Source organism: Xenopus laevis, chromosome 8L (assembly GCF_017654675.1).
Source record: "Xenopus laevis strain J_2021 chromosome 8L, Xenopus_laevis_v10.1, whole genome shotgun sequence".
Lineage (NCBI taxonomy): Eukaryota > Metazoa > Chordata > Amphibia > Anura > Pipidae > Xenopus > Xenopus laevis.
The window spans coordinates 114,938,306-114,966,193 of record NC_054385.1 but is presented as its reverse complement, the minus strand read 5'-3'; the positions used below and the strand labels follow the sequence as shown (position 1 = coordinate 114,966,193).

The 27,888-nt window shown below is 36.6% G+C and overlaps 2 protein-coding genes across 2 annotated transcripts; both read right to left on the bottom strand.

The window, feature by feature from the left end:
* Positions 1–1,531: 1,531 nt before the first annotated feature.
* LOC108699022 (vomeronasal type-2 receptor 26) lies at positions 1,532–18,802 on the bottom strand. The gene is made up of 5 exons (XM_041573937.1): positions 18,737–18,802; positions 6,251–7,054; positions 4,856–5,077; positions 3,651–3,774; positions 1,532–2,421 (listed from the first exon to the last, which is right to left on the bottom strand). The coding sequence occupies exons 1-5, from the start codon at positions 18,800–18,802 to the stop codon at positions 1,532–1,534; spliced, it is 2,106 nt and encodes a 701-aa protein (XP_041429871.1).
* A 948-nt stretch (positions 18,803–19,750) lies between these two features.
* LOC108699313 (vomeronasal type-2 receptor 26-like) lies at positions 19,751–27,083 on the bottom strand. The gene is made up of 5 exons (XM_041573936.1): positions 26,898–27,083; positions 24,448–25,233; positions 22,669–22,890; positions 22,071–22,194; positions 19,751–20,652 (listed from the first exon to the last, which is right to left on the bottom strand). Exons 1-5 carry the CDS (start codon positions 27,081–27,083, stop codon positions 19,751–19,753), a joined length of 2,220 nt encoding a protein of 739 aa, XP_041429870.1.
* Between the last annotated feature and the right edge of the window lie 805 nt (positions 27,084–27,888).

Sequence of the window (27,888 nt, the reverse complement as noted above, 5' to 3'; positions counted from 1 at the left end):
GAATTGTGGGGTTTGGAGGATGCAGACTAAGGAAACTGTCCTTAGTCTGCATCCTCCAAACCCCACTATTCCCTGCACATGTGACTGTTGATAAAAAGTAACAGTAGTCAGCCAGCTCAGCAAAGTAGTCAGCCAGCTCAGCAGGAGAGCAGGGGGCTAGGCTTATGGAACTGTCAGAAACCATTAAAACTCATGAAAAGTCTGCATATTTTTTAACAGATGTATACTGCAAAGTTGCTTGCGTGTAGATTCTCTTAATGACATTAAGGGGCACATTTACAAAGCTCGAGTGAAGGATTCGAATTAAAAAAACTTCGAATTTCGAAGTGTTTTTTGGGCTACTTCGACCATCGAATGGGCTACTTCGACCTTCGACTACGACTTCGACTACGAATCGAATGATTCGAACTAAAAATCGTTCGACTATTCGACCATTCGATAGTCGAAGTACTGTCTCTTTAAGAAAAACTTCGACCCCCTACTTCGGCAGCTAAAAGCTACCGAAGTCAATGTTAGCCTATGGGGAAGGTCCCCATAGGCTTGCCTGTGATTTTTTGATCGAAGGATATTCCTTCGATCGTTGTATTAAAATCCTTCGAATCGTTCGATTCGAAGGATTTAATCGTTCGATCGAACGAATAATCCTTCGATCGTTCGATCGTAGGATTAGCGCTAAATCGTTCGACTTCGATATTCGAAGTCGAACGATTTTAGTTCCTAGTCGAATATCGAGGGTTAATTAACCCTCGATATTCGACCCTTAGTAAATCTGCCCCTAAGGGTGGATTAGAGGGATATGCACAATATTTAGACCCAAAGCAATCTCAAGGTGTATGTTTAATTTTTATGCCATCCACTATGGTGGATTTTAGGTCATGGATAAATGGCCATAATGTCAGCCATAAAAAAATCATTTATCTAATCCGCTTACCCTTCCTCCCTATTTAAAATAGTAACATATTTGTTGTTAATTTAAAAACACACATTCTTAACACTCCTAGCCCTTTATATGTTGTTACCAGGACAAAGCACTAAATACTGTTTGTTGCTTTCAGATTCTGAACACAGGTGTTACTCTTTATTGTCATGGGACGTCAAAGGTTTAAAGAGACCTTAACAAAGATATAACTAGACTATAGCAGTTTTCCTGAAAGCTAGTATTTGTTTATTTTGCCATAATTATAACTCATACCATAGGCAGTTGAACAAAGTAGACAAATCATAAAAAGTGGTTTATGATGTCAAGGAAATATTGGGATGAATGTCTTGTGCTTGACTGGGAAGTTCCATGGATTAACATGCCCAGTGAGATGCAATGGACAAACAGAAAGTCTTTGTCTTTTATTTGCAGAGTATATTTTAAGGCTGGATATTGTGAAAACATAAGAAGTCACACCAAAAATTTGTATACATTTGCAATCAACTATATAGATTTTTTTAATACATACATTTTGTCTGTCATCTATTCACACAAGACACGTTTTATTAAACTGAATTGTTAGAGTAGTTTCTGAAATGATCATAGATTTGACTATATGAAATGACCTCTGGTGCTCACTGATGGTTTAAAAAAGATAATATAGCACTTGGGAATAAATATAAGACAAAGAATTCCTGCACTGGAAATAAGAATGGCAAATATCTCCACTGCTGCTAAATATTTGCCTTTGGTGCTCACATAGGCCAAGATGAAGGAGATCCACACACTGCAGAACAGTAACATACTGAAGGTTATATATTGTGCTTCATTATATATGTCTGGTAATTTACGGGCAAGATAAGCAACAAAGAAACTAACAAAAGCCAACAAGGCAATGTAACCAACCATTATGTAAAATGCACAAGATGACCCCTCATTGCACTGCAAAATGATCTTTCCTGTTTCAGAGTGGGAGTCATAGTCAAGGAATGGAGGAGAGATTAATATCCAAAGTCCACAGATCAAAATCTCTGGAAGAATGCATAGCATGAGAATATATTTAGGGACCCTGGTACCAACATAATTTCTGAGTCTGCTTCCAGGCCTTGTGGCATTGAAGGCAACAATAACAGTAATGGTTTTCCCCAAAATGGAAGAAATACAAAGAGCAAAGATGATACCAAATGAAGTTTGCCTCAGCAAACAGGTCACTTTTGTAGGTCTTCCAATAAATAGTAAGGAACAAAGAATGCATAGTATGAGAGAAAAAAGAAGAATAAAACTGAGCAGTTGATTATTGGCTTTTACAATGGGGCTATTTTTGTATTTTAAAAAGATGCAAAACACTGCACCTGTGCAAAAGCACATGACTAAAGCAGTGGTGGTTAGAGCCACACCAAGAAGATCCTTATATGAAAGGAAGTCAATGGTTCTCATGATGCATTTATCTCTACTCTCATTGGACCATTGGTCTTCAGGACATCTCAGGCAATTCTCCATATCTGAAACAAAAGAAGAAGGTTCATCTGACACATAATATTGATTATCAATTCTGAATTTCCCCAGACTCCCCTGAGGCGCGGGGGAGAGGCGCGCGCCGCAGCTGGGGCGATCCACAGGAAGGGCCCGGTGCGCGTCCAGAGTCGCCGCTGCCGGAGGGTGGCTCCCGGAGAGAGAGGGGGGCGGGAGAGGAAGGCCGTCGGGGCACCTCGTCCAGCCGCGGCGCGTGCCCAGCCCCGCTTCGCGCCCCAGCCCGACCGACTCAGCCCTTAGAGCCAATCCTTATCCCGAAGTTACGGATCTGACTTGCCGACTTCCCTTACCTACATTGCTCTATCTGTCATGTCCTAAATATTTCTGACATCAATAGGTTTGGAGAAGAGACAAAAGAGACAAATATTGTATATAAACAACTGATTGTATCCTTATAAAGACAATGAGTATGAGTGGTGTATCTTGATGCAGTGAGATTCTTTGCACAACTGACTGTTGGGAAATTAGATGCCCTGCAACTGTGGTGTGGCAACTAAATGATCCCTAGCATGTCCTTAGGATAAGGTTACACATGGCAAAATTAGCCCTGGTCATCTTTCATAGCTGTGATTTGCAATTAATTGGTTGCAAAACCCAACTTGCTTAATAGTCAGAGAATGTTGCCAGTAGTATTCCCCACTGTGTCTGAGCTGACATGTATCATAAGAATACTTGCAACTTACTTTCCATAACTCACTAACCCCCTCACACAAAATAGGGATCACTTACACAAGAGGTCATTCAGGAAGTATTTCTGATTAAAAAAGTAGTGCAGACCACACTGGCAGTGGGCACATATACCAACTATTGTATAACGTGCAGAAAAAAGTACATTGAACTTTGCACATTGACTTCCTTATAGTAGATGACCCCTAATAATACAGTGAATTATACCTACTTTCTCATCAAGTGCATCACCTGATATTTTACCATCAGACAGCAGGCATCAGCAAGCTTGCAGAACTGTCTCTCTTTTTTACTTTTAAGTACTGTATTTAGGTCCTATCTGGTTTTGGGTACCCCAAAAGTCTATGTAAATATAGCTTTTGGGAACATGTTTGGAGGCATTCATATTTTCCGTTAAAAGGCCCCCCGATAAGTATAATAGATACAATATGCACATAATGTGCATGTTTTAAAGGGAACTGTCTCTTTCCCTTTTTTATCAATTTGCCATAAAACATTCATCATTACTTACCGGGCAATGAGGATATTTCTCCTTCCGAGCATTGAACACACTCATAGCAGCAAACTTGTTTTCCTTCCACAGAAGCTTTCCTGTAACCAGGGAGACAGCTGGTACTGCAACTTGAGGAAGGGATCTAAACATGGCAGTAGGAAAATGGACTGATATTTTATTTTAATATTTTATATGTTAAAGTAGTCCAGCCATAATTATTTTCAGTCCCTTTTTTTCTAAAGTGAACAGCTGTGCACTCAGTGGGTCTTTCGAGAACAAAATAATATTTTATTCAATTACATATTCAGTCCAACATTTTGGTCACTACACATTGACCTTTCTGAAGAACCTGTACATCCACAGATAGATACCTGCTCTTAAAAGCCCCATTGAGTGTAGGACGGTTTTTCTTTTACTTTCAGTGCACTCAGGCAGATGACATGAATACGTGTGCACCTCTGCGTATGTGTATTTTCATGTTCTATGTCAGTGCAGATTAGTAATGAGTAGTGATAGGCGAATTTATTCGCCAGTCATAAATTCGCGGCTGCGAAAATTCACTGGCGTCCAAAAAAAATGGACGCCGGCATCCCTTCTTTGGATGCCGACGCAATTTAGCCAAAAAAACGGACGCCGTTTTGCACATTTTTAGCAGTTTTGCGAATTTCGCACGAAATTCGGGAATTTTTCGGGCGAAACAGCGCATATTCTGTCCTGTTTTGCTTTACCAAAAAATTTTCAAAACTGCAAAAAAATGTGTGAAATGGCGAAAAAAATCATGAAATGCATTGAAGTCAATGGGCACCAATTTTTTTTACATGCAACCATTTTTTACAATTTTTCTCGGACCAAATGCATTACAGTCAATGGCCATTTTTTATTGTCTCTGTGACATTTTTTTTGTAGACTTTTTTTGTTAAGGGAAAATTTTTGCAAAAAAAAATTGGTAGGTGGTGAAATGCGGAATTTCGCCATGAATCCATGACTGGCGCAAAAATTCTCTCATCACCAGTGCAGATATTTTATAATAAAATCACTGTATCTGATAAAGTGGAACAAATGAATCTATGTGACCTGAAATACATTATATTTTTGATATATTTTGATAGCTAATGTCTGTGCCATAATGCAAAATTTAACAGTGTACAATTGGCCAGATTTTAATCATTAAATGAAAAATGCTTTACAATGCCTTTCAGCTGCCATATAAATGTATGCCGTACCCCATTAAACGAAGATGCCCAAAGGATGGCCTCTTTGTCAATGGCAAGTCCTGAAGACTCAGATGAAATGATGGTCCCAACATGTCTTGTAGTCACGGTTTCATTTTGAAAAATGTTCCAGTTTATTATATCAAAATACCTTAGACTTTCTCCTTTCTCATTAAAGAAAATTTCATCTCCAGACTCTGTTCTGAAATGGATTTTCTTGAGCTGGTTGTTTAACTGCAATAAAAATATTGACATGTTAAAAATCGACACATGCCCAGCAAAGCTTAAGTTCTGAGCACTGATGCTATGTGGTTCTCTGTATCATTTCAATTCTGCCTTCCCACTGAGCAGCACCAGTTGAACGCATAGGGCACACAGATCTGAGCTGAGCTATCTACCTACTGTACTTCTAAAGAGTGATGACTCCTCTGTGCAATGTATTGTGGGGACAATGGCATCATACTATCATTGCCAACTGCAGCTTTATACTGTATATTTCCTGAGAAGATAGTACAGCACATGCTCAGCATCCTTTGGGTAATTCTATGTTTTTACTGGACATATTCTGTCCTGGATCATCATGTCTTTCACTACCAGGAAGCTACAAAAAAAAACCTTTAGGGGCAGATTTATCAAAGGTCGAAGTGAAAATTCGAATTAAAAAAATTCGAATTTCGAGTTAACTTTTGTGTACTTTGACTAGGGAATAGTCCAAATACGATTCAAAATTGAAAAAATATTTAAAAATTTTTTTTAATATTGATTGCGCTATTATTTCAATTCCTATGATTCAAATTCTAGCAAATACGGACCTATTCACCTGAAAAAAATGAATTTTGATTGGTCTTTTTTAATTTGAATTTCGAAGTTATGGGAGTTCAAAAAAACTTGATTTGAATTTGATTCGAATTTGAAAAATTGAATATCGAAATTTAAAAATTCGACTTTGACCATTCGCCATCTAAAACCTGTGAAATGCTGTTTTAGCCTATGGGGGACCTCCTACAATCTATTTGGAGTCAATTGGTGGACTTTGAAAGAAGAACTTTGATTTATACGATTCGAATTCGAACGAATATTCACCCAAAAAAAAACCTTCATTTTTTTAATTTCGATTGATCTTTTTTAATTAGAATTTCGAAGTTATGGGAGTTCAAAAAAGCTTCCATTACTTCGAAATTCCACCCTTGATAAATCTGTCCCTAAGGATTCACTGCTAAGAGGCATAGATCTTATCATAGTTATTCTGTCTGGTAAGTAGCTAATTTCCAGCATAATACCATATTTGATTCATGTACAAAATGACAAATATTACTCATATTTAGATGTGTCTAAAAGTTTTTATTTTAATTACAGCATTCTTTTGAATAAATGCCAGTAAATACGTTTTTATAAGAAATATTATACCTGTGTTTGCATAAGGCCATTTATACTTTTATCACCATGCAAGATATTTCCACCACTGGATTTATCAGTATACACAGCATGAAGTGCATGGGCCACAGCATATACAGCAATGTACATATAGTATGTTAATCTAAAAGAGCTTGTGTCAAATCCATGCTTTTTATATTGCTTTAGTGTATCATTGTCATTACATATATGGTAGGATTTGAATGATGACTTAGCAAAGGCTTCTTCAGAGTAGCAACCAAACACCCAAAACCAAACTGCAGCAGTAATTGGATCATTAGGAAACCTTGAAGGATTAACTTTGTAAAGAAAGTCTCTTAGACCAGGTATGTTTCCTTGATGAAAGAGTATAACAAGGGATCCATTAAATGTATCAGTATATATTTTCTCTGAAGTTGATGACAAAGGAGATAGCATCAGCCACACCACATTAATTGAGTTTTTTTGAAATAAAAGAAACATCAGAAACGCAACTGTTTTACTATAAACTATGACAACACTGGCATTTGACTGCCTTATGGTTTGCCAAGCAAAGTAAACAGTTCTACGATCAGTATCACCAATCTGAACAAGGTAAGCGATACAGATTCCATTCTTAATGATCTCATTCTTCATTTGTTCACTGGCTTTCTGGTGACTCTCATCATCAGAGAATATCATCCCAACCCAGTTCCAATTAAAAGTCTTGATGAGCTGGATGATTACTTTGTACTGGGAAGTTTCACTTGTCACTGTTCGATAGAATAATGGAAAGCGGATTCTGTCACTGAATTCAGGATCCACAGCTCCATAACTCACCTGGGTAAAAAATATATTGCAAATGTATAGGCAATTTAAACCACTCTATCAATATTATTAAATGGGAATACAATTATTATATGCTGAGATATAGAGGCCGATTAAACAACAGTCTCATTTTTGTGTGCTAACATTTCCTACGTGCTTAGAAATGGCAGTTAAACAAGACAGTTCCATGGAACTAACTCCTATATCTTCTCACTCCTTCAGTTTATTCTGTTCATCTGTATACTGCTATATACACCACTCTATTGCAACTCCTGTATACTGCTTCATTCTGGTAATTCTGCTTGTCCTTATACTGCTATATACACCACTCTATTGCAACTCCTGTATACTGCTTAATTCTTTCTCTGATTTAATACTTGTGATAAATATCTCAAACACACATCTGTGTCCACTACATTCAGACCCAGCATAGAAGATTGCATTAGTGCGAGGAAAATGGCAGTTAAACAAGGCAGGGCTAATATTTCACAAGTGCTTAGAAATGGCAGTTAAACAAGGCAGTTGGCCAAGGCAAAGATAAGACTCAGTGCACGAGATTCCCTTCAATCAACACTGAAACAAGAAAACACTGATTTGTCTTTTACATTACACTTCAAAATGTTTTTTCCTTTATTTCTCCTGTTTGCACTTTCATGCATCCTAAAAGATTTTTGCCATTTCCTCCAACAAGCCAAAAAGGTATAGAGATCCAGCCTCCTCCAACTTTCTCCCAGCCTTTCTGCTTAAAACACACTTATTTAGAGAAGACTACTCTCACTATGTGTAGCTATCAAATGCATTAACATATGATACATATCTCATCTTGCCCATTCCCACACCTTGTGTCTCATTCCCCTTCCAATTAGATTGTAAGCTCTTTTGCAAAGGGCTTTGCTCACCTTTTGTACCAGTACTAGTCATTATGTATAACTCTGTATGGTCTATGTATGTAATTCATGTGATTTCTTTGTATAAGCACATGTAGTTTACAGCGCTGCATAATATGTTGGCGCTCTAAAAATACATGGTAATAATAATGATAAAGGGAAATAAACACACTTTCTCTAAAACCACGAATGTCATGAAGATCTGAATAAAAAGAAGCAAGAATGAAAGAACAATGCTGAATGATCCGAATAAAAACCCAAAAACCTCTAAAAACGTAAGATTTTCAAACCATTACTAATGAAAACAAATGACTAAACATTTTCAGCTTTGGGACATAATAAATCTTGAAAAATTTAAGTATTCTTAAAAAATAAAGTTTTTTACTGAAACTACCCTCAAAAATGTTTTTGGGGGAAACTTGTCCTTTGATAAATAACCCCCGCCCTCATGTTTCATGTATTATTTGTGGCATAAAAGATTAGACTACCTATACTAATTCGAGATATGCATACAATTGATCTGATTACTGGTTTTCTTAGCAATACCAGGCATTTCCAAATATCTCTGAGAGTTAAATGTCCCATATATTTATGTTCTCAGACTAAGGACACAATTTTGGCATAATTCATTATTTAGGAATGCTGCATGTGCAAAATGGTTCAGGCAGAGCTAGTACAGTTCATTTTAATTCAGTTATGCACTGAACAATTACAGTGTTGTGTGGGCAGGGAACATTTTAGCTCATGTGCAGGCAGAGATTGATGGCCATCTTTGTTATGTCTATAAAAAGCAACATGGTGGCTGTGAGTATGACAAGAAATACAATACTGAATGAAATTGAGACTGGAAGGCCCATATATCAAAATGTGTATTTCTGTGGTAATAAAAACTTGTTTTTTCTAAACTACAAATGTCATGTAATTTATTAAAAGATCTGACTATAAAAAGCATGAATGAAAAAAGAGCAGAACGAATAAGAATATTTCTAAATTGTAATTTTTGTACAAATTTTCTTCAGATTCAAAATTAACAGAAACCCTAAAACCCCAACGCAAAAATATATTGTAGGGCCCTAAGTAAGCACTATTTAAAAAAGGAAAAAATCAGGAAAAGGAGTCAAACAGTTTGATAAAAGTTATAAAATAGGGTTGGTTAGTTCTTTAACTGAGAAAGTCCCATATTATGTTGACTCTATTTTACAAAATGAAATGTAAGGGACAGATGTATTAAGGGTCGAATATCGAGGGTTAATTAACCCCCAATATTCGACTGGGGAGTTAAAATCCTTCGACTTCGATTATCGAAGTTGAAGGATTTTGCGCAAATAGTTAGATCGAACGATCGAAGGAATAATCGTTCAATCGAATGATTAAATCCTTCGAATCGAACGATTCAAAGGATTTTAATCCATCGATTGAAGGATTATCCTTCGACCAAAAAAAGTTAGCCAAGCCTATGGGGACCTTCCCCATAGGCTAACATTGACTTCGGTAGCTTTTAGGTGGCGAACTAGGGGGTTGAAATTTTTTCTTAAAGAGACAGTACTTCAACTATCGAATGGTCGAAAGTTTAGTTTGAATCATTCGATTCGAAGTCGAAGTCGTAGTCGAAGGTCGAAGTAACCCATTCGTTGGTCGATGTAGCCAAAAAAACACTTCAAAATTCGAAGTATTTTTTCTTCTATTCCTTCACTCGAACTTAATGAATGGGACCCTTAGTGATTCTATTGATGATAAGAATGTTAATCTGTTGCCTTTGCAAAGTAGAGGACTCAATGTCCTAATCAATACATAGCTGTAGTGTTTTACAATGCTTGGCATGTATTAGTAAGGATTATTGATGAGTGAATCTGTCCCGTTTTGCCTTGGCGAAAAATTTGCGAAATGGCAAAACATTTGCAAAACAGCGAAAAAATTGTGAAAAGCGTTGAAGTTGATGTACATTTTTACCGCACCTTTTTTATTACACAGGTGACAATTTTTCTCACTCAAAATGCATTAAAGCCAATGGGCGTTTTTTTTAAGGGACTTTTTTTGTCCTAATGCATTAAAGTCAATGGGCGTTCGTTCTCTTGGTGAGTTTTTGTCCAAATGCATTTAAGTCAATGGGCATTTTTTCTTAAATGTGTTTTTCTTATAGGCGCTTTTTCTCTGCGGATTTTTTTGCTCGTCAAATTTTTACCATAATTTTACAAAAACATTCGCACCTGGCGAAATGGGGAATTTCACTGCAAATCCATGGCTGGCAAAAAAAAAAATAGTAGCTTATCGCTAGTAAGGATAATCAGGCACCTGTGGAAGAGAGGTCTAATTAAGAACAGCCTGTTTAGATGCCCATTTACTAACAATCACATTTCTGTTTTTTCTATGAATCTTGAAAATCTCATGGTTTTACAATATTTCTTAAAAACTTTAAACATGTTTTAATTAAGTGTATAAACCATGAAAACCTTGAATACAAACAAGGTGGTCCCATTAAAGCCTGTGGGAGCTGAGCTAATCTTTTTGGACCATTTTTAAACAATTTGTTTTTGTTTTTTTGCGAATGTTGATAAATTAGCCTCTGGATGTTAATTAATGTGTATGAGGAAACTAGTACAGTTTTGGGGCAGAATTAGCAGATTTGCTAGTGGTGCAATTTTTCATGAATCTGCACTAAAATACCATCCAAGTGGCCAAAGAAGGGCAAAATATATGCTATTGCAGGAACAAAAACGTTTTTCATTTTGCCTCCAATGCATTCTTGAAAAACTGAGAAATTATAAGTGAAAAACCACAAGTTTGCTCAAAACTATAATAATCAAGACTTTGCAATATCATTTCCTAAAATCCATTCTTTATAAACAAATATTAATTTAAATTAATACCCAAAAGCAGAAAGCTAAAAGTTATTTAGAAATATTCCATACCTGGGGCAATCCATAGATGCTGGTAATCTGATACATGACATTTGATACTGAAGACAGTAGATGCCCTATGAATGCACTGGGAATCCTGTTCTGGGTGCACTTGTAGTTAGGTACATAATCATTGCTTCCAGTCAGCATACTAAATATACTGCTAATGGCTTTTCTCTCGTTACCCCAGGAATCATGGATATGGAATCCCAAGGTCACATTAGGCAGGATGTTTACGTTGTTGTTGATTTCCTCAAAAGCAAAAATGGCAGCAAGAAAGTGACGATAATACTGGAGGGAGGAACTAGAAAAGAAATCCTATTTTTATATATATATATATATATATATATATATATATATATATATATATATATATATATATATATATATATATATATATATATATATATATATATATATATATATAGATATATAGATATATAGATATATATATTTATTTATTTATTTATTTTATTCTATTCCGTTATTTACATTTGTTATATTCATCAGGTATGGTTTGTTTTGTGGTTGTTACTTGTTGGATATTGATCTGTCTTTTAAATATGAGTATGTAATTAGAGAGTGATTAATTGGTCCTTTCTCCCAGTTAAGTTATCCCTAAGAATCCAACCAACAGTAATAACTAGAGTGTACGGAACGCATTTTAGGACATCCTGCGGCGAAATACCCTTCCTTCCTGCGATGTCCTATGCCTTCTGAATGGCGCATCGGGTCCTTTTACCGTCACTCATCTTCCAAACCTGCAGTCACACCTCCGTCCTCTACTCTCCCTTCTCAGCCGTCAGTCATGCTAACTCCGCCCTCACCCTTCAGCCCGAATAAAGTAAGTATCAAAAAAGGAGGGTAATGTGGAGCCACTATTAAAAGGATAAGTTTTGACCAACAAGGAGTGGGTAGGACTTCCAGAAGGGGTCAGTGACTAATACACACTTTCATTTACACTTACACACACACATACATTTATGAGGGATTAAGGGCTTTCCACACATTCACAGCACTCACAACTACTTGCACACATGTTAACATGCAAACAGCACACTTTTTTTTTTATTGCACCATGTGGGGGGTATTTGTCAAACCACACTGTGCAATGCCTTTTGTATGTTATTTTAGTGATTATATTATAATTTTGGTGCATTTTTAGACATTTAATTGCATTTTAGCCATTTTATTGCATTAATGCATCTGCATAGGTGTTCACTTGTGTATGTCTGTTAAATGTATTTGACAAAGCTAAAATACTCAAACTGTTTTAGTGGTTATATTGGATTTTAGTGATTTTATTGCATTCGGCCTTCTTCTTTCTTACTTGATTTTGTCTGCTATATATCCATTTTAGGATCTCTAAAAGTGGATGTTTTGAGGCGATTTTCAGGGATTTCATCAAAACCAACAATTTTTGGAAAGCATTGTGAGTAGAAAGACATGGTTACCCATTTTGGATTCATCTGAATGTGTACTTTCCAAAAATATATGGTTTTGGGTTGTCTTTGTGTTTTTACCCCCCATATATTGCAGTAAATGTGTTGATTATTCAATAGTGACTTCCAGGACAAGATGTATGCACTAACTTAATTCTGGTGTCTCTATATGCCAGATACTTTGGCAATCCTATGGCATTAACATTTTCAGTGGACCCCTGGCATTCCTATTTAGGATTTTTTTTTTATTGGTACCTGATGCTACGTGGCAGATACGATACTAAAAACTGGAAGTTTTTAGATGATTTTCAGGTATTTCATCAAAACCTACAATTTTTGGAAAGCATTGTAACATTTGTACTGTTAAAATGCAGTAAATGTGATGAATATTCAGTAGCTGAAGTAACTGCCAGGAAAAGTAGTATGTGCTAATTTTATTTTGGGGTCTCTAAATGGCAGATACTTTGGTAATCCTATGAACAGTGTGCATCAAACTGTTCAGTGGACCCCTGGCCTTTACATTTAGAATGTTTTTTCTTGGTACCTAATACTATGGGAGATACAAAAGTAAAAGTTTTGAGGCGATTTTTCTGAATTGTCATATATTTTTATAAATGCCGCTAAGTTCAGTAAAGCTTTTATGTTTGTTAATTAGTATTAGAATGACATGGTTACCCATTTTGGATTTGATAGGCATAGTCATTTTCAAAAACAAATGTTTTTTTAGGATAAACCTATTGCCTTTGGAATCCAAAATATGCCATATTCTACTGTAGTGTTTTGGAATTTAGCAATTTACTGCTAGGAGTTTTTGATCTATAGAAGTCAGAAATCTTCATAAAACTATTCATATCTGATATTGGCATGTTCGAGACACTCAGTTGAATTTTTTGTATTGAATAAAAAAAAATTCTGGTATAAATGTATTAAATTATTTTTTGATATTTAGAGTTCTATATCTTGTTCCAGAATTTAAAATACACAAAAACAGGCAGATTTAGAAAGCTCAGGTTCTCCCAAAAAACAATGTATAGTTTTCCTAGGTAAACTAAAAATCCCCCCAAAGAAATGCCCCTAAAATGAGAGAGAGCAAAAAACGTCTGGCACTGAGTGCAAATGAAATGTGAAATTCTGCTGGCACTTAAAGGGTTAAAGGAACATTTATATCATGGATAAAGAGGTGTCAAACAATAACACTAGAAGGTTTTCTCCAGGAAAAAATGTAGCATTACTTAAAGCAGCTAACAGAATAAAGGAAGAATAAGAAATTAATTGCACTGATAAGATATGAGTAAGAATAAAAGAATTTCAGAAAACAGGAAGTATTTATATGTGATATTGTTAAATAAAATTTACCAATTGTTTGTGAAAGTATATGGGCTTAAATTCATAAAAATATGCTACTGCTACTTACACAGAAAACACAATAAATTCATTCTCTGGATGGGCAATAAAGGTTTCCAACTCTGTGTTACTTAAATCAAATATATCTGTTAGGATTCCAATCATGATGTCCCCTTCCTGCAGGTATCCTTCCACATGTTGCCCATTCAGTGAGCAGGCAGGGGAATTGGGATTTTTTGTTGCAATGCAAGGTAAAGCCAACATACAAGTAACAGCAAGCCAGGCTGTACCTTTCATTACAATATTCAGTAAATTTATCATACTCGTTATTATTTAACTGTCATATAGTCTATGAGTCTACCCCTATAAAGGAACAGTAAAAAAAGTTAGTCAGGTTATGGGACACTTAAAAACAATATCAATTTGTACTATATTGTTCACAGCATCAAGCTTGCTGCATATTAGAGAATTTTAGTAGAAGAGCAAACACATGAAATCTTGCTCACATAGCAGGAAAAAAATGAACATAGTGAAAATGTTTCCTTTGTTAAACAATAAATTATAACATTTAGAGAGGATTCAATGTCCGATCCACTACTGATGCAGTGTATATAATACAACTTCTTACTGTCACAAAAATGCACCATGTTTTAGAAGTCTGTAAAAACGTGTCAGCGCACAATCCAAATTTGTAACAACTGTCTAATGAAGACTTCCGTGCAAAATGCTATTTTTTGTTTGTATTAATGCATTTTGCTTCTGTTATTGACTTTCATTACATTTTGTTGTGAAATTGAGATGAACATTTTTTTTTTGTAATATTGAAATATGGTTAGTTATACTCAAAAATACTGTGGTGGGGTCATTTCCTAACAATTACATTTAGAACTTTTCCATAAATCTCCAAAAAATCTTGGTTTTCTATTTTTTTAAAAAAAGCTCTAACAAGATTTATGAAGTGTAAAAACCACAAAGCCTCTAGTATAAAACTTCACCAGGTACAAGTTGTGGAGGTCCTTTAGAAGTCAATGAGTGTTGCACCGATCTCTTTGGACCTCTTTAAATCAATTTAGACGTTTTGAAGGTATCCTTAAGTTTTTTAGTGCAGAGTAATTTTCTGTTTGTACATTCTGATTTAAAAAAAAAAAAAAAAAAAAATCTCATGACAATTAGACTGTTGAGATTCAGTGGTTTATTTAAACGTTTTGACTCCTAAACTCGAGCCGTCTTAAGGCTTGAGTTTAGGAGCCGAAACGTTGAAATAAACCACTGAATTTTTCACTAAATATCTGTGAGTGCCTGTCCTTCCTTTGTTGTACCTTTACATGACTTTATAACCAGCACCCAGGCAGTTGTGATCCTTTATTTGTGTGTGCTCCAGCCCAAATAGCTTATATATTTACAATATATGTCAGAACACAGGATACAAACAAATACAGCAACTGGCACACTGAATTCTGCTGTTTCCAAATTGCCTCAAATTTGTAGTGCAGAGACCTGAAGTTAGTCCCTTATATAGAGCACTGTTTGTATTAGGCACCATTCTATCCAAAAGGTGTGGGCATTCGGTAGGAACATATTGTAAGTGTCAATACATTCTGCACCTACCAGTCCTGCACATCATTCAGTGGTCTGATTTTCAATTCCCCTAGGCACAAGTGCTTGTTAGATGAGTACGAAGGAGTGTGGAAAACAATGTGTCCCCCTCCAGTCTGCACAACACACCAGACTTGCACTGCTTCATGTCCACAGTCCTGGCATGAAACTCTAAAGAGAGCCATGAAGTCAAACTTTCTGTTCTGTCATACTTGTGCTTTTGGTTCTCTTTTAAAAACATAAATGCCCCTTCTCCATGAATACTAAACTGAAGCCTTCTGCGCAAGCTTATCTGAGTAACACAAAAACTGTAAAGAGTGCATGGGAAAAGGGCAGCTTACTACTTACAGTTCAGTGAGAGATCAATAATATTTGAAGATATCAACTGCTTTCCTGAATTGTCCAGTTTTGTTCCATATCCAACCAGCAGCATGTGCCAATTTATTTCAAGGAATAAATCAGTTGTGGCATATCAATATGTAGTGTGTATGAAATCAAGTCTACGCCAGTCTGTGTGCAGTGAACTCAAATATATATAATCTGGGAAGCAGAGGATTGTGACTCTTCTTTTAATTGTTATTCTATTTTATTCTGATATTCCCCAGGAATAAGACATTATGTTTATGGGGACTGTACACCAAAAATACGAAGCTAATTATGAATTAGTTGGTGCTGTTGTGTTGAAACTTTTCAATGAAAATGAAATGCAACCCTTTTTTGGCACACTCCTTTAAAATGTGATACTCCAACTTACAAAGCGGACCTGCCTGCTGGTGGTAATCAGTGAAATATGGGAATTATTTGCTATATTAATGACTCTAAATAATAACCTTGTGCTTCCATCTGTCCCACTAAGAAATAAAATGTTTAACACATATACAGAAACAATTATAAACTTATAATATAGAAAATGTTATATGTTTAAAGTTACAGTGTCACAGTTTAGTTTCAATGAGCCACCTGTTGATGAACTCTTGAGAGGGCATCTGTCCTTTCCTTGTAATGCTCCAGATCTGTGGTCTTGTGCAATCATAAAGTTCTGTAGGGCCAGAAACCATCTTTTCTTTATTTTCCGACATTTACCTAAGGGGAACATGGTCTAATGTGTGGCTTAGTAGATTTTTTTTTTGCTAAACGATACAGTATAGGCTTTTTGCCTTGTCCTTTTAAAATAGAGATGTCTCCTGTATCTTATAATGTTATTATGGACTGAATATGATGAATGGCCCAAATAATTTGCAGTTTTATGTTGAGAAACACAGTGTTTCACAGAGTGAAATATAAACTGAGCATATATTTTTTCAAAGGCAACGCAATTTCTCAAATTTTCAAATCATTCCATTTTATTTTTATTTATATTTTACACAGTGCCCCAGCTTTTTCAACCCAGCTCATTCATTGCATAAAAAGATATTGATTTAAAGGAGAAGGAAAGGCATGAACTAAGTAAGCTTTATCAGAAAGGTGAATGTACATACACCAGTAAACCCTCAAAAGTAATGCTGCTCTGAGTCCTCTGTCAAAAGAAACACAGCATTTCTTTCCTTCTATTGAGTACACATGGGCTTCTGTACCAGACTTCCTGTTTTCAGCATAAACCTCCAGGGCTAGGGCTTGAGCATGCTCAGTTTGCTCCTCTCCCCCTCCCTTTCCCTCTCCCTTCCCTCCTCCTCTCCCTGCTGTAATCTGAGCTCAGAGCTATGAGTGAGCAGGGAGAGACTCAGGCAGGAAGTGATGTCGCACCAAGCTAATATGGCAGCTGATATATTAAACAGAGAGAGTTTCTAGAGCTGTTTACTCAGGTATGGTAATCCATTCTGCTGAATAAATATAGTGTTATAGCTTGCACTTTTTGGAAATAAACTGCTTCGGTAGCTTTACTTCTCTTTACATAATTTCTGCACTTTATGGCTACCTGGTTTTGCCTCAGTGTGCTACTAAACTATGAGAAAAGGCTATACCATTTGCAGGTGTTTTCTCTGGAGAAAATGTTCTTGCAAGTAAACAAGGTTATTCTTTAAAAATACATTGAAATAACAAAAAACAATGCTGGATATTTTTCCATAGAAAAGCACAAGGGAACAGGATGTAAATGAGTCTTCATGGTAAATGCAGTGAGGTCTTGGAATACCCTGTTAAAAATTGTGATTGCAGAGTCTCTTAATGACTTTAAGGCTGAATTCAATGGCTTCTTGATCATGCACAATATCCAGACCTACAGCAATCTCAAAGTGTACATTACCTTTTTATACCATCCACTGGTGGCTTTAAGGTCATGTATAAGTGGCAATAATGTCAACTAAAAAATCACATGGGCATTAACAAACATGTAACTAGAATATATCAGTTTTCCTGAAAGCTAGTATTACCTGTAGTTTACTTGACCATAATTTTAACTCATACCATAGGGCCTGTTCTGAGTGCTTACTTGTTTGGCCCTGCTCTGTCTGCCCTAACCTTCTTATGTGTGCCATACTCTGCCTGTTCTATGCTTCCTGTGTGTGCCATACTCTGCCTACCCTACACTTCCTGTGTGTGTCATACTCTGCCTGTCCTATGCTTCCTGTGTGTGCCACACTTTGCCTGCCCTATACTACCTGTGAGTGCCATACTCTGCCTATTTACATTATACACCAGCCTTTTCATTTTTCTTTCTTTACAGCAAATGGACAAATTGTCATAATTATTATTCTGATCCAAAACCATGGATCAACAACTCCATTAATTACTTCTGAAGGCAATTCCAAAAGAAGAGATCCAACTGACCTTCCTTTATGTGTTATTAATGTTCTTATAATAAAGCATCAGATAGAGCTTTCCTTTTTTTCTTTAGGGTAGAGTAATTAAAAAGCATCCTCTCTATATAGATGTATATAGTTGTCAGCAATTTACATCAAGTCACACATACAATTATATGCAACGTTGGAGCTTACCCCATTTTATTAGAACATGAATAAAACTTGAGGGTGTGTGACCCTCACCCTTGGTATCAGAAGATAGTAAATTGGTTGAAGAACTTGGGGAAAAAGCAAAGATATTAAGTTATTTCTTTGATTATTTCTTCCATTTACATACATGAGGAACCAAATATTGAAGCTTTATGCTTTAATAGATGCAAACGTAATCATTAAGTACATGTTCAATAGATCTTGCTAGACAAAGATGCTTGCCTTCTGTAAGTAGAATGCTAGGTTTTGCAGAAAAATTTGACTAAACTGAAGAACTGGCAAATGGCATTCAGAGTTGATAAATGTAAACACTAAATAGAAGTGTGTTGGATACAATAGTCAATACAACCATCATTCTAAAAATTTAGAACACAGTTTAAAATATAAATAAAAAAGAATGCAATGATTTGCAAATCATTTAAACCCTATATTTAATTGAAAGTAGTATAAAGGCAATATTTCAAATGTTGCAACTATGAAATGTTATTGTTTGAAAAATATACTTATTTTGAAGTTGATGCCAGCAGCATGTTTTTAAAAAAGTTTGGTAAGGGGCATGTTTCTAGATGTATTGTATCACCTCTTCTTTAAACAACACTCTGTGAACATTTGGGGACCAGTTATTAATTCTGTGTTCCACATCCATGTTATCTGAGGTACAATGCACCTATCATGCAGCTCATGTGCTGGGCTTTCTGCCGCCTGGAGCAGCAACCTATCATTGAAGACCTAACACCTTCCCCAATTTAAATTCATTGTCCCACTTCTGAAGTATCTCTCTCAGGTACCGCTCAGCCAACTTCAAGTTGTATAAGGAGCATTTCTCCCACCCCTATCCTAAAATGATCCAGAAACCCTCAAGAAATCCTAATGCCAAGAGGGCTGCATCCTGGCACCCATTTTATCATCTACAGTTGCATCTTGCTTAAACTCTCTGGTGTCCTACCCTTTGGGAGCCTCCCTTGGTTTTCCACTGCCTTTTTCACTTTTTAAAGCAGCATGCATAGGACTGTGCACTGCTGCATCCAGAACTTTAATGCTTAAACTTGCACAAGGTGCCCTAGTTGCAATGGCCTCTATTAATCTGCCAACAAAACCTAGCTTTATTCTGGACTGAGGCTGTACCTTCCTGAGATCCCCAACCATTCTATAAAAGGGCTTAGCCTTCTACATCATCATGAGCTTTATCCAGAGGATGATATCCATCTGGTCCCATCTCATTTTTCAAGTCGTAATGCCATGTTTTACTTTTCATTCCCCCACCACCTGACAAGCCTCTGATCTCTGCTTCTATTGGGTCTTACAAAATGACCAGCTCCTGGAGGCACAATTGGACTTGCTATCCTGTCACCTGCCTTAAGACCTGTGGTCTGAGCTGTAAGATTTGCTCCTGTGGGAATAAAAGTGTGACCAATCTCAGCTCCTGGAGGGGCTTCTCTGCCCCTATATATTTGAGTCTATTTTAAGGCTGCTGGGTATCGTGAATACATAAGAAGGCACACTAAAAATTTGAAACCTATTATTTTTTATTTCCATTATTATTCACATAAGACATGTTGTAATCTTGATTGTTAAAGTCGTTTCTGATATACGATTACAGTTTTAATTGTATTAAATGACCTCTAGTGATAACTGGTGGTTTAAAAAAGATAATATAGCACTTAGGTATAAATATAAGGCAAAGAATTCCTGCACTTGAAACAAGGATGGCAAATATCTCCACTGCTGCTAAATATTTGCCTTTGGTGCTCACATAGGCCAGGATGAAGGAGATCCACACACTCCAGTACAGTAACATGCTGAAAGTTATGTATTGTGCTTCATTAAATATGTCTGGTAATTTACGGGCAAGATAAGCTACAAAGAAACTCACAAAAGCCAACAAGGCAATGTAGCCAACCATTATGTAAAATGCACTCGATGACCCCTCATTGCACTGCAAAATGATCTTTCCTGTTTCAGAGTGAGAGTCATAGTCAAGGAATGGAGGGGAGAATATGATCCAAAATGCACAGATGAAAACCATTGGAAGTGTACATAGCATAATTATATATTTAGGGACCCTGGTGCCAACATAGTTTCTGAGCCTGCTCCCAGGTCTAGTGGCACTGAAGGCAATAATAACAGTAATGGTTTTCCCCAAAATGGAGGAAATACAAATAACAAAAATGATACTAAATAAAGGCCATCTCAATAAACAGGTCAATCCAGTAGGTCTTCCAATAAACAGTAAGGAACAAAGAAAGGATAGCATAAGGGAAATAAGAAGAATGTAACCAAGCTCCTGATTATTGGCTTTCACAATTGTGCTGTTCTTGTAAATTAAGAAGATGCAAAAAACTGCAGCTGAGCAAAAAGACAGACCTAAAGCAGCAGTGGTTAGAGCCACACCAAGAGGGTCCTTATAAGAAAGGAATTCAATGATTCGCATTATGCATTTATCTCTGCTCTCATTGGACCATTGGTCTTCAGGACATTTAATGCAATTCTCCATATCTGAAACAAGAGAAGAAGGATCATTTGACATATTATTTAGATCATCCATTGTCAGCCCCCCAGCTGTTATATATCTATCATGTGCATTGGTCTTGAGGGGACCTCATGCAATGGTTAATGTCTCAAAGAAGAGAAGAAAGATTGTATTCATCTGTCAGGTCCAAAATATTCATAATAGCAATAGGTTGGTAAACCTGTGACAAGGTTATTTTTACATCAGTAGCAGACCCACAACTGTGGTATGGTAAGTAAATGGCTCCTTAGATGTGCCTAGCATGAATCTGCACATGACAAAGTTAGCCCAGGTTATACCTCGCAACTGCCATTTGCAATGAACTGTTCCCTTATCACACTTACTTGACATGCATGGAATTTTTCTACTATTATGTTATCTCAGCTGACACTTACCCATTGGGCATCAAAAGGATCTTTACAGCTTTAATTTAAAAACACACTTATACCCTAGATATAATAGGGATCACTTACACAGACAGAAAGCAGGAGGAAGTACAAGATCACTAAGGTGCACAAGAGCAAATTTTTTCCTCCAGTCTGACTGCATTCAACCCTTTATGCAGACAAAAAAAATTGGCATAAGGTCAGACCAGAGTGTCAGGGAGCACAGGCCATCAGTGCGTAAATGCAAAAAAGCTCAGGGCTTTTGCATACTGCCATGACCCCTAATAGTTCCACCTGTGTTTTTCCACATGAATAGCGATGGGCGAATCTGACCCGGTTAGCTTTTTCTAAAAATGTGCAAAATGGCGAGAACCTGCCGATATGCATTGAAGTCTGCGGCCGACTAGTAGTGGTCGAATTTATTCACCAGGTGCGAATTTGCGTGATTCGCCGCCGGCGAATAAATTCACGAAACGGGCGCAAAAAATTTCTGGCAAAAATTCACCGGAGTAAAAAAAAATGTCGCCGGCGTCCAAAGAAACGGATGCCGGCGTCAAAAATGGATGCTGGCGTCAAAAACAAGACGCTGGCGCCGTTTTGCGAATTTTTTGGTGCAAATTTGCCCATCACTACAGCTGACAACATTTTTATTTGATACACAACAATTTTTTCTCCTATTGGAGTCTATCGGGATAATTTTCATGGCAAAACTTGGGGAAAAATTTCGCTCATCACTACTAAAAAAGTGTCTCACCTGATACTATACCAGCAGGCAACAGGCATAAGGAACCTTGCAGTCCTCTTTTTTTATAGTGTTAAGCTACTACCTAATATTGAGAACCCCTAAACTGATGAAAATATAGATTGTGTCAACATGTCTGAAGGCATGAATACTTCTGTTAAAAACAACTCCTGTTCAGTACAATAAATCTGTACACAATATACTGTACATATATATCGTTTAAAGGGACTTTGCCTATTTTAAACCAATTTTCCATACAACTTTTAATATTACCTACCTGGCAATGGGGATATTTCTCCTTCCGAGCACTGAACACACTCATAACAGCAAATTTGATTTCCTTTTACAAAAACTTTCCTGTAACCAGGGAGACAGCTGGCACTGCAATTTGAGACAGGGATCTAAACATTAAAACAGGAAAATTATATAAAAAAAAAAAAACGCAGCAATAATTAGGTTCTACCCATCCTTTCAACTCTACTACAGAGTAGTACAAAATAATATTTATTCAATTACATATTCTGTCCAAAGTTTCATTCACACTAACTTGACCTTGCTCAAGGACCTGCGTATCCACAGAAGGATATCTGTTCTTAATAGACCCGTTAAGTGCAGAACTGTATACTTTTTTGTTCTTTTACTTCATTGTATTTGGGCAGTTATATATATACATCGATAGATAGATAAATGATAGATAGATGATAGATAGATAAATGATAGATAGATAGATAGATAGATGATAGATAGATAGATAGATAGATGATAGATAGATAGATAGATAGATAGATAGATAGATAGATAGATAGATCACTAAAAACAAATTTATGTAACTGCCTTGCAATTGCTTTCAAGACCCATATAAATGTATGCCATACCCCATTAAAATGGGATGCCCAAAGGATTGCGTCTTTGTCAATGGTAAGTTCTGGAGACTGCAACGGATTGAAGGTTCCAACATGTCTGGTAGTCTCTGTTTCATTATGGAAAACGTTCCAATTTATTATATCAAAATGCCCCAGAACTTCTCCTTTCTCATTGAAGAAAATGTCATCCCCAGAGTCTGTTCTGAAATGGATTTTCTTGAGGTGGTTGTTTAACTAATAAAAAAAGTGACCTGTTAATAATGACTCTTAAATCTATTTTAAAAAAATTTAACAAAGTATCATTCTGAAATTAATGGAATTATGTTGCATTTCTTTGTCATGTGGTTAAGGGTCAGTTTTGATTCCTGGTGCTCTGTTGTTCTCTGCAGTATTTTGGCAGTTTCTATCATGAAAGTGACATCTTTCAATAGTTCTGCAAAGATATGTATTCCACTTTGAATTGATGAGTGAGTGTGTGTGTGTGTGTGTGTCATATAGAAACCAGCACTAATAGTTTGACAAAAGCAACAACAACAGATCATTACAATCTAACAACCTCTGAAACTGTGGGGAATATTTTAGATTCCCTATACAGTTGTGGGATCCGTTATCTGGAAACTGTTTTCCAGAAATCTCCAAGTTACAGGAAGGCTATCTTCCATAGACTCCATTTTAAGCAAATAATATTTGTAATTTCTGTCTGTTACAGTATAATAATAATAATAAAAATAAACCAGTACCTTGTTCTTGATGGTAGTTAAGCTGCATTTATCTGCATTGGTGGCAAAACAACCTAATTGGGTTTATGTAATGATTTTTATTCAATGATATTTAAATGATCAAAATTACAGAAAGATCCCTTATCCCAAGCATTGTGCATTACAGATGATATACTTGTAGAATGTATAGTTAGGGGCAGTGGTATTGAACTATCCCAAATATAGAAATGGATTCCCCTACTGTAGCTTCATATATTTTTAATTGTTGTCAGCAGATTCCCTGGTGAAGATGGTACTGCACATGCTCAGTCTACTATAGCCAGCTGTATGTATATTTACTTGGTATAATGCATAACTTGGCATAAGTTGCATCATTTGTAACATTTAATTTGATGCATTTAATCAGGCAGTTTACTAAAATGAATCCTGAAATGTATACTTAGGGTTCTATGTTTCAATAACTGACTGATATGTGTATTATAATTAAAGACTCTAAAAAGGAAACTCCTTGGATCTAGAAAAGGTACAGTGAACCTGTATACTTGTATTTTTCCAGCTGGGAATCCCAGTAGGACACCAATCTTAGTAAGGGACTTAAATCCTCTGTGTAGTTAGAGCCCAGCGTCCAGAGATGGCATTTTTATTTAAAAAAAACTGTTCGCCCCCGATCCTGCTCACAACATCTTAAACATCTTATTAGTTCCTACAGTCAGATGTGCTATTAATATAATCTACTAATCTAACCATCTAATCTAACTAATCAAAACCATTCCTCAGGACACTTGTTAAGACTATTGCTCTAGGGTAGTTGGAAAGTGCCAAATAAAAAAATAGCACTTTCTATTCTTTCTTCTTTTACATAACTTTACTCATTTGTTTGAAGGGTTTAAAGAAATGCAAACCTATTCATTAGGAGCTTAATACCTGTGCTAATATCATGTATTTTGAGAACACAAAGTACAAAAGGGCCCTGCATAAAATTACCCATAATTATGTGCTTCTAAATGCTTTTTAATTACACCATTATTTTGAACAATTGTCTGTAGTTATCTATTTATTAGAAATATTATACCTGCATTTGTATATTTGTAGTTTTATCAGAATACAAGATATTCCCACCACTGGATTTATCAGTATACACAGCATGAAGAGCATGGGCGACAGCATATACAGCAATGTACATATAGTATGTTAATCTAAAATAACTTGTGTCAAATCCATATTGCTGTAGTGTATCGTTGGCATTACAGACGCGGTAGATTTGGAATGATGGTTTAGCAAAAGCTGGTTCATAGCAACCAAACAACTTTAACCAAACTGCAGCAGTAAATGGATCTTTTGGAGATCTTGAAGGATTAGCTTTGTAAACAAAATCTCTTAACCCTGGTATGTTTCTTTGATGAAAGAGTATAAAAAGGGATCCATTAAACTCATGAGTATACATTATTTCTGAAGCTGATGACAAAGGAGATAGCATTAGCCACACCACATAAGCTGAGTTCTTTAGAGAGCAAAGAAACATCAGAAACACAACTGTTTTACTATAAACTATGACAACACTGGCATTTGACTGGCGTAAGGTTTGCAAAGCAAAGTAAAAACTGTTAGATTTATTTTCACCAATCTGAACAAAAAAAGCGACACAGATTCCATTCTTCATGATCTCATTCTTCATTTCTTCACTGGCTTTCTGGTGACTCTCATCATCAGAATATATAATCCCAACCCAGTTCCAATTAAAAGTCTTGATGAGCTGGATGATTACTTTGTACTGGGAAGTTTCACTTGTCACTGTTCGATAGAATAATGGAAAGCGGATTTTGTCACTAAATGCAGGATCCACAGCTCCGTAACTAATCTGGATAAAAATATATATTTGTAAAGTTACGGCCAATTTAAATCTGTTCATTACTGCTCTTCCACTCTATCAATTCTAGTAAATGTAAATGTTATTATTATTATTATATGCTGACATATAGGCAAAACAGAATATTTTACATTCTTATAAAATATCCAACTAAAATGGAAATAAAAGAGACTGTGTGTAGAACCTTCACTTCAAGGTAGGGTAAGGCAGGGTATTTATCATGACCATGACGGACCAGAAAAACCTGTTGCCAACATCCATAGTTAATAAAGCTGGGGGGATCTCCTGGAGCAGGGATCCCCAACCTTTTTCACCCATGAGCCACATTCAAATGTAAAAACAGAAGAGGAGCAAATCAAGCAAGAAAAAGTTCCTGGGGTGCGAAATAAGGGCTATGATTGGCTATTTGGCTGTCCTGTATGGACTGGCAGCTTACAGGAGGCTCTGTTTCACCATAAACCTAGTTTTAATACAACAAAAACTTGCATGCCTGTATTCGGGGCTTGTTCTTGGCCTGTGTTTTTCAACAGGCCATTTAGCATTAGCCTAAACTTTCAAACCTGAGGGGGATGAATTTGGCAATCAAAATGGACACCCCTGAGGTGGTAAGATGGGTCCCTTGTAAAAACGCAATAGAGGCAGAGTAGTTCCTGAGAAAATCTAAGACTAATCTAAACTTAATAGGACAGTTAAGACCCCTAACATTCCAGATTGTTACATTACCCAACATCCTTAAATTTAGACATATAACATAATTTATAAGCATATAGAGACAAATGCAGGACATTCACACCATTGAGCAAAACATTTAACTAAAATAGAGCACACATCTTGAGAAAAAGCAATGTAACACCCCCCCTCCACCCTGTGACCAACAGTAGGTAGAATTTGTCCTGTAAGAAAACTTGGAAGTGCTTCATTGGGGGTGGATCATGCCACTCTGTAAAGCTAAAATGGTAGTTAATGGTTTAAGTATAGAGCAGGTGAATCAAAAATATCCAAGGGGAGATAGAGCTTATCCAATGACAAACCCAGTTACCACTTTCACCATTCCTGCATTATGTACTGGCCAGCCTGCCCTGTGGTATGGCAGAGGTGGCAGAAGGTAATTATTGCATTTTTGTGCTCTCAACAAGGGGCATAGACTCTGTGCATTGGGAACTTGAGCAGCAAGGTAAAGTTGTTCATAAATATAGTCCAGGAATGCAGTTGAGTAAATCAGTGACACCAAGATAAATAATGCAGGACTACTAGTGGTGAAATATACACTGTTTGGCTCAAAAAAACTCTGGCACCAGATCTCCAATGACTTTAGGCTTAGACACCTCTTTCATCAAGTATATAGCATGGCACAGGTAATGCCAGCTGCACAGTTTTTACCACTTTGGACTCCTGAATGTTGCTGTTGGACTTCCATGGAGTAGTCCTCACAGCTAGAGATGGCTGCCTTGACTTACAAATGTCCTTGTATTCTGTCTAGAGACAGTATTTTTGCACAGTCCCAGGCTTTGAGAAGCATGGCAAATAGTGGTCTGGGTGGTTCTCCTGAAGGTGACTGCCTGGTAGGAAGCACTCTCTTAATGTCAAACATATTAGAGCATTGAACTAAATTTGCCCCTTAACCAGGTTTAAAATTAAGCTGTCTGAAGAATTACCTTCATATAGTTCTGGGAATCAGACCAATCAGAGGTTGCTGTGATGTAACCTATTTCCAAGGTTGTCAGATTTTCATTGGCATTGTACCACCAGCTGTGGTGCAGTGTGGTATTGCACCAGTAGTCCTCTAGGCTGCTTCCATAGGACTTTACTGCCTCCTCTACTTTCACATTGCTTGTGTACATCATGCTTTATTATAGAGAGGTCTATCTTAATTTGCTGACCTGATTTCAGCCCAACACATCATCAAGAGTAGGCTCAGCAGGACGTGAGGAGGTATCATGTAGCTGTGGAGTGGCTTCTGGAAGAGCCCTCTTGCTGGAGCCTGCAGGTGAGCTAGGGCTGGTCTTGGCCTGTTCTGAGTCATTTTGTGTTGAGTTACGGGCAACTTTTCCAGGTGAGCCACACTCACCTTGTTTCTGCACCTGTCCTGCACCATTAGTATTCTCTGAGGTAAAGGCTGCCAGGAAGGATCTTCCAACTCCAAATGTAATCATTTGAAGCAAGTGGATTCAATTATTAGGCAGGATATTTAGGACTTCTATAGAGCATTTGGAACAACACTATAAGATGCGTGTGCTTACATTGGTGACCATGCTCTACCCCAAAGTTCCCTAGTCAATGTCCCAGTCTAATTTTATTTTGGCTATGTATGCAAAAATAATAGTTTATGTACATATTTTAAACTTGTTTGTGTTTTTTTTAACTCTGTGTTCAGGTCAGCATAAATGCAGTGTGCACCACAATTTATAGTGTGCACTGGCCACAAAATGTATGTGATTGCAAACAAGCACAAAGCTTAGAGGGAACATTGTTCCCAACAATAAACTCAGAGGATCTGTGTAATTACATTGTCAGGTTGAGCTCCCTAAACCTGATGCCTAGAAAAAAAGTATATTTTCAATCTTTATATCAATTGAAATTGCTACCCAGCAGCAGAAAGATATTGGGTTATTTAGGAATATTCCATACCTGTGGAAATCCATATAT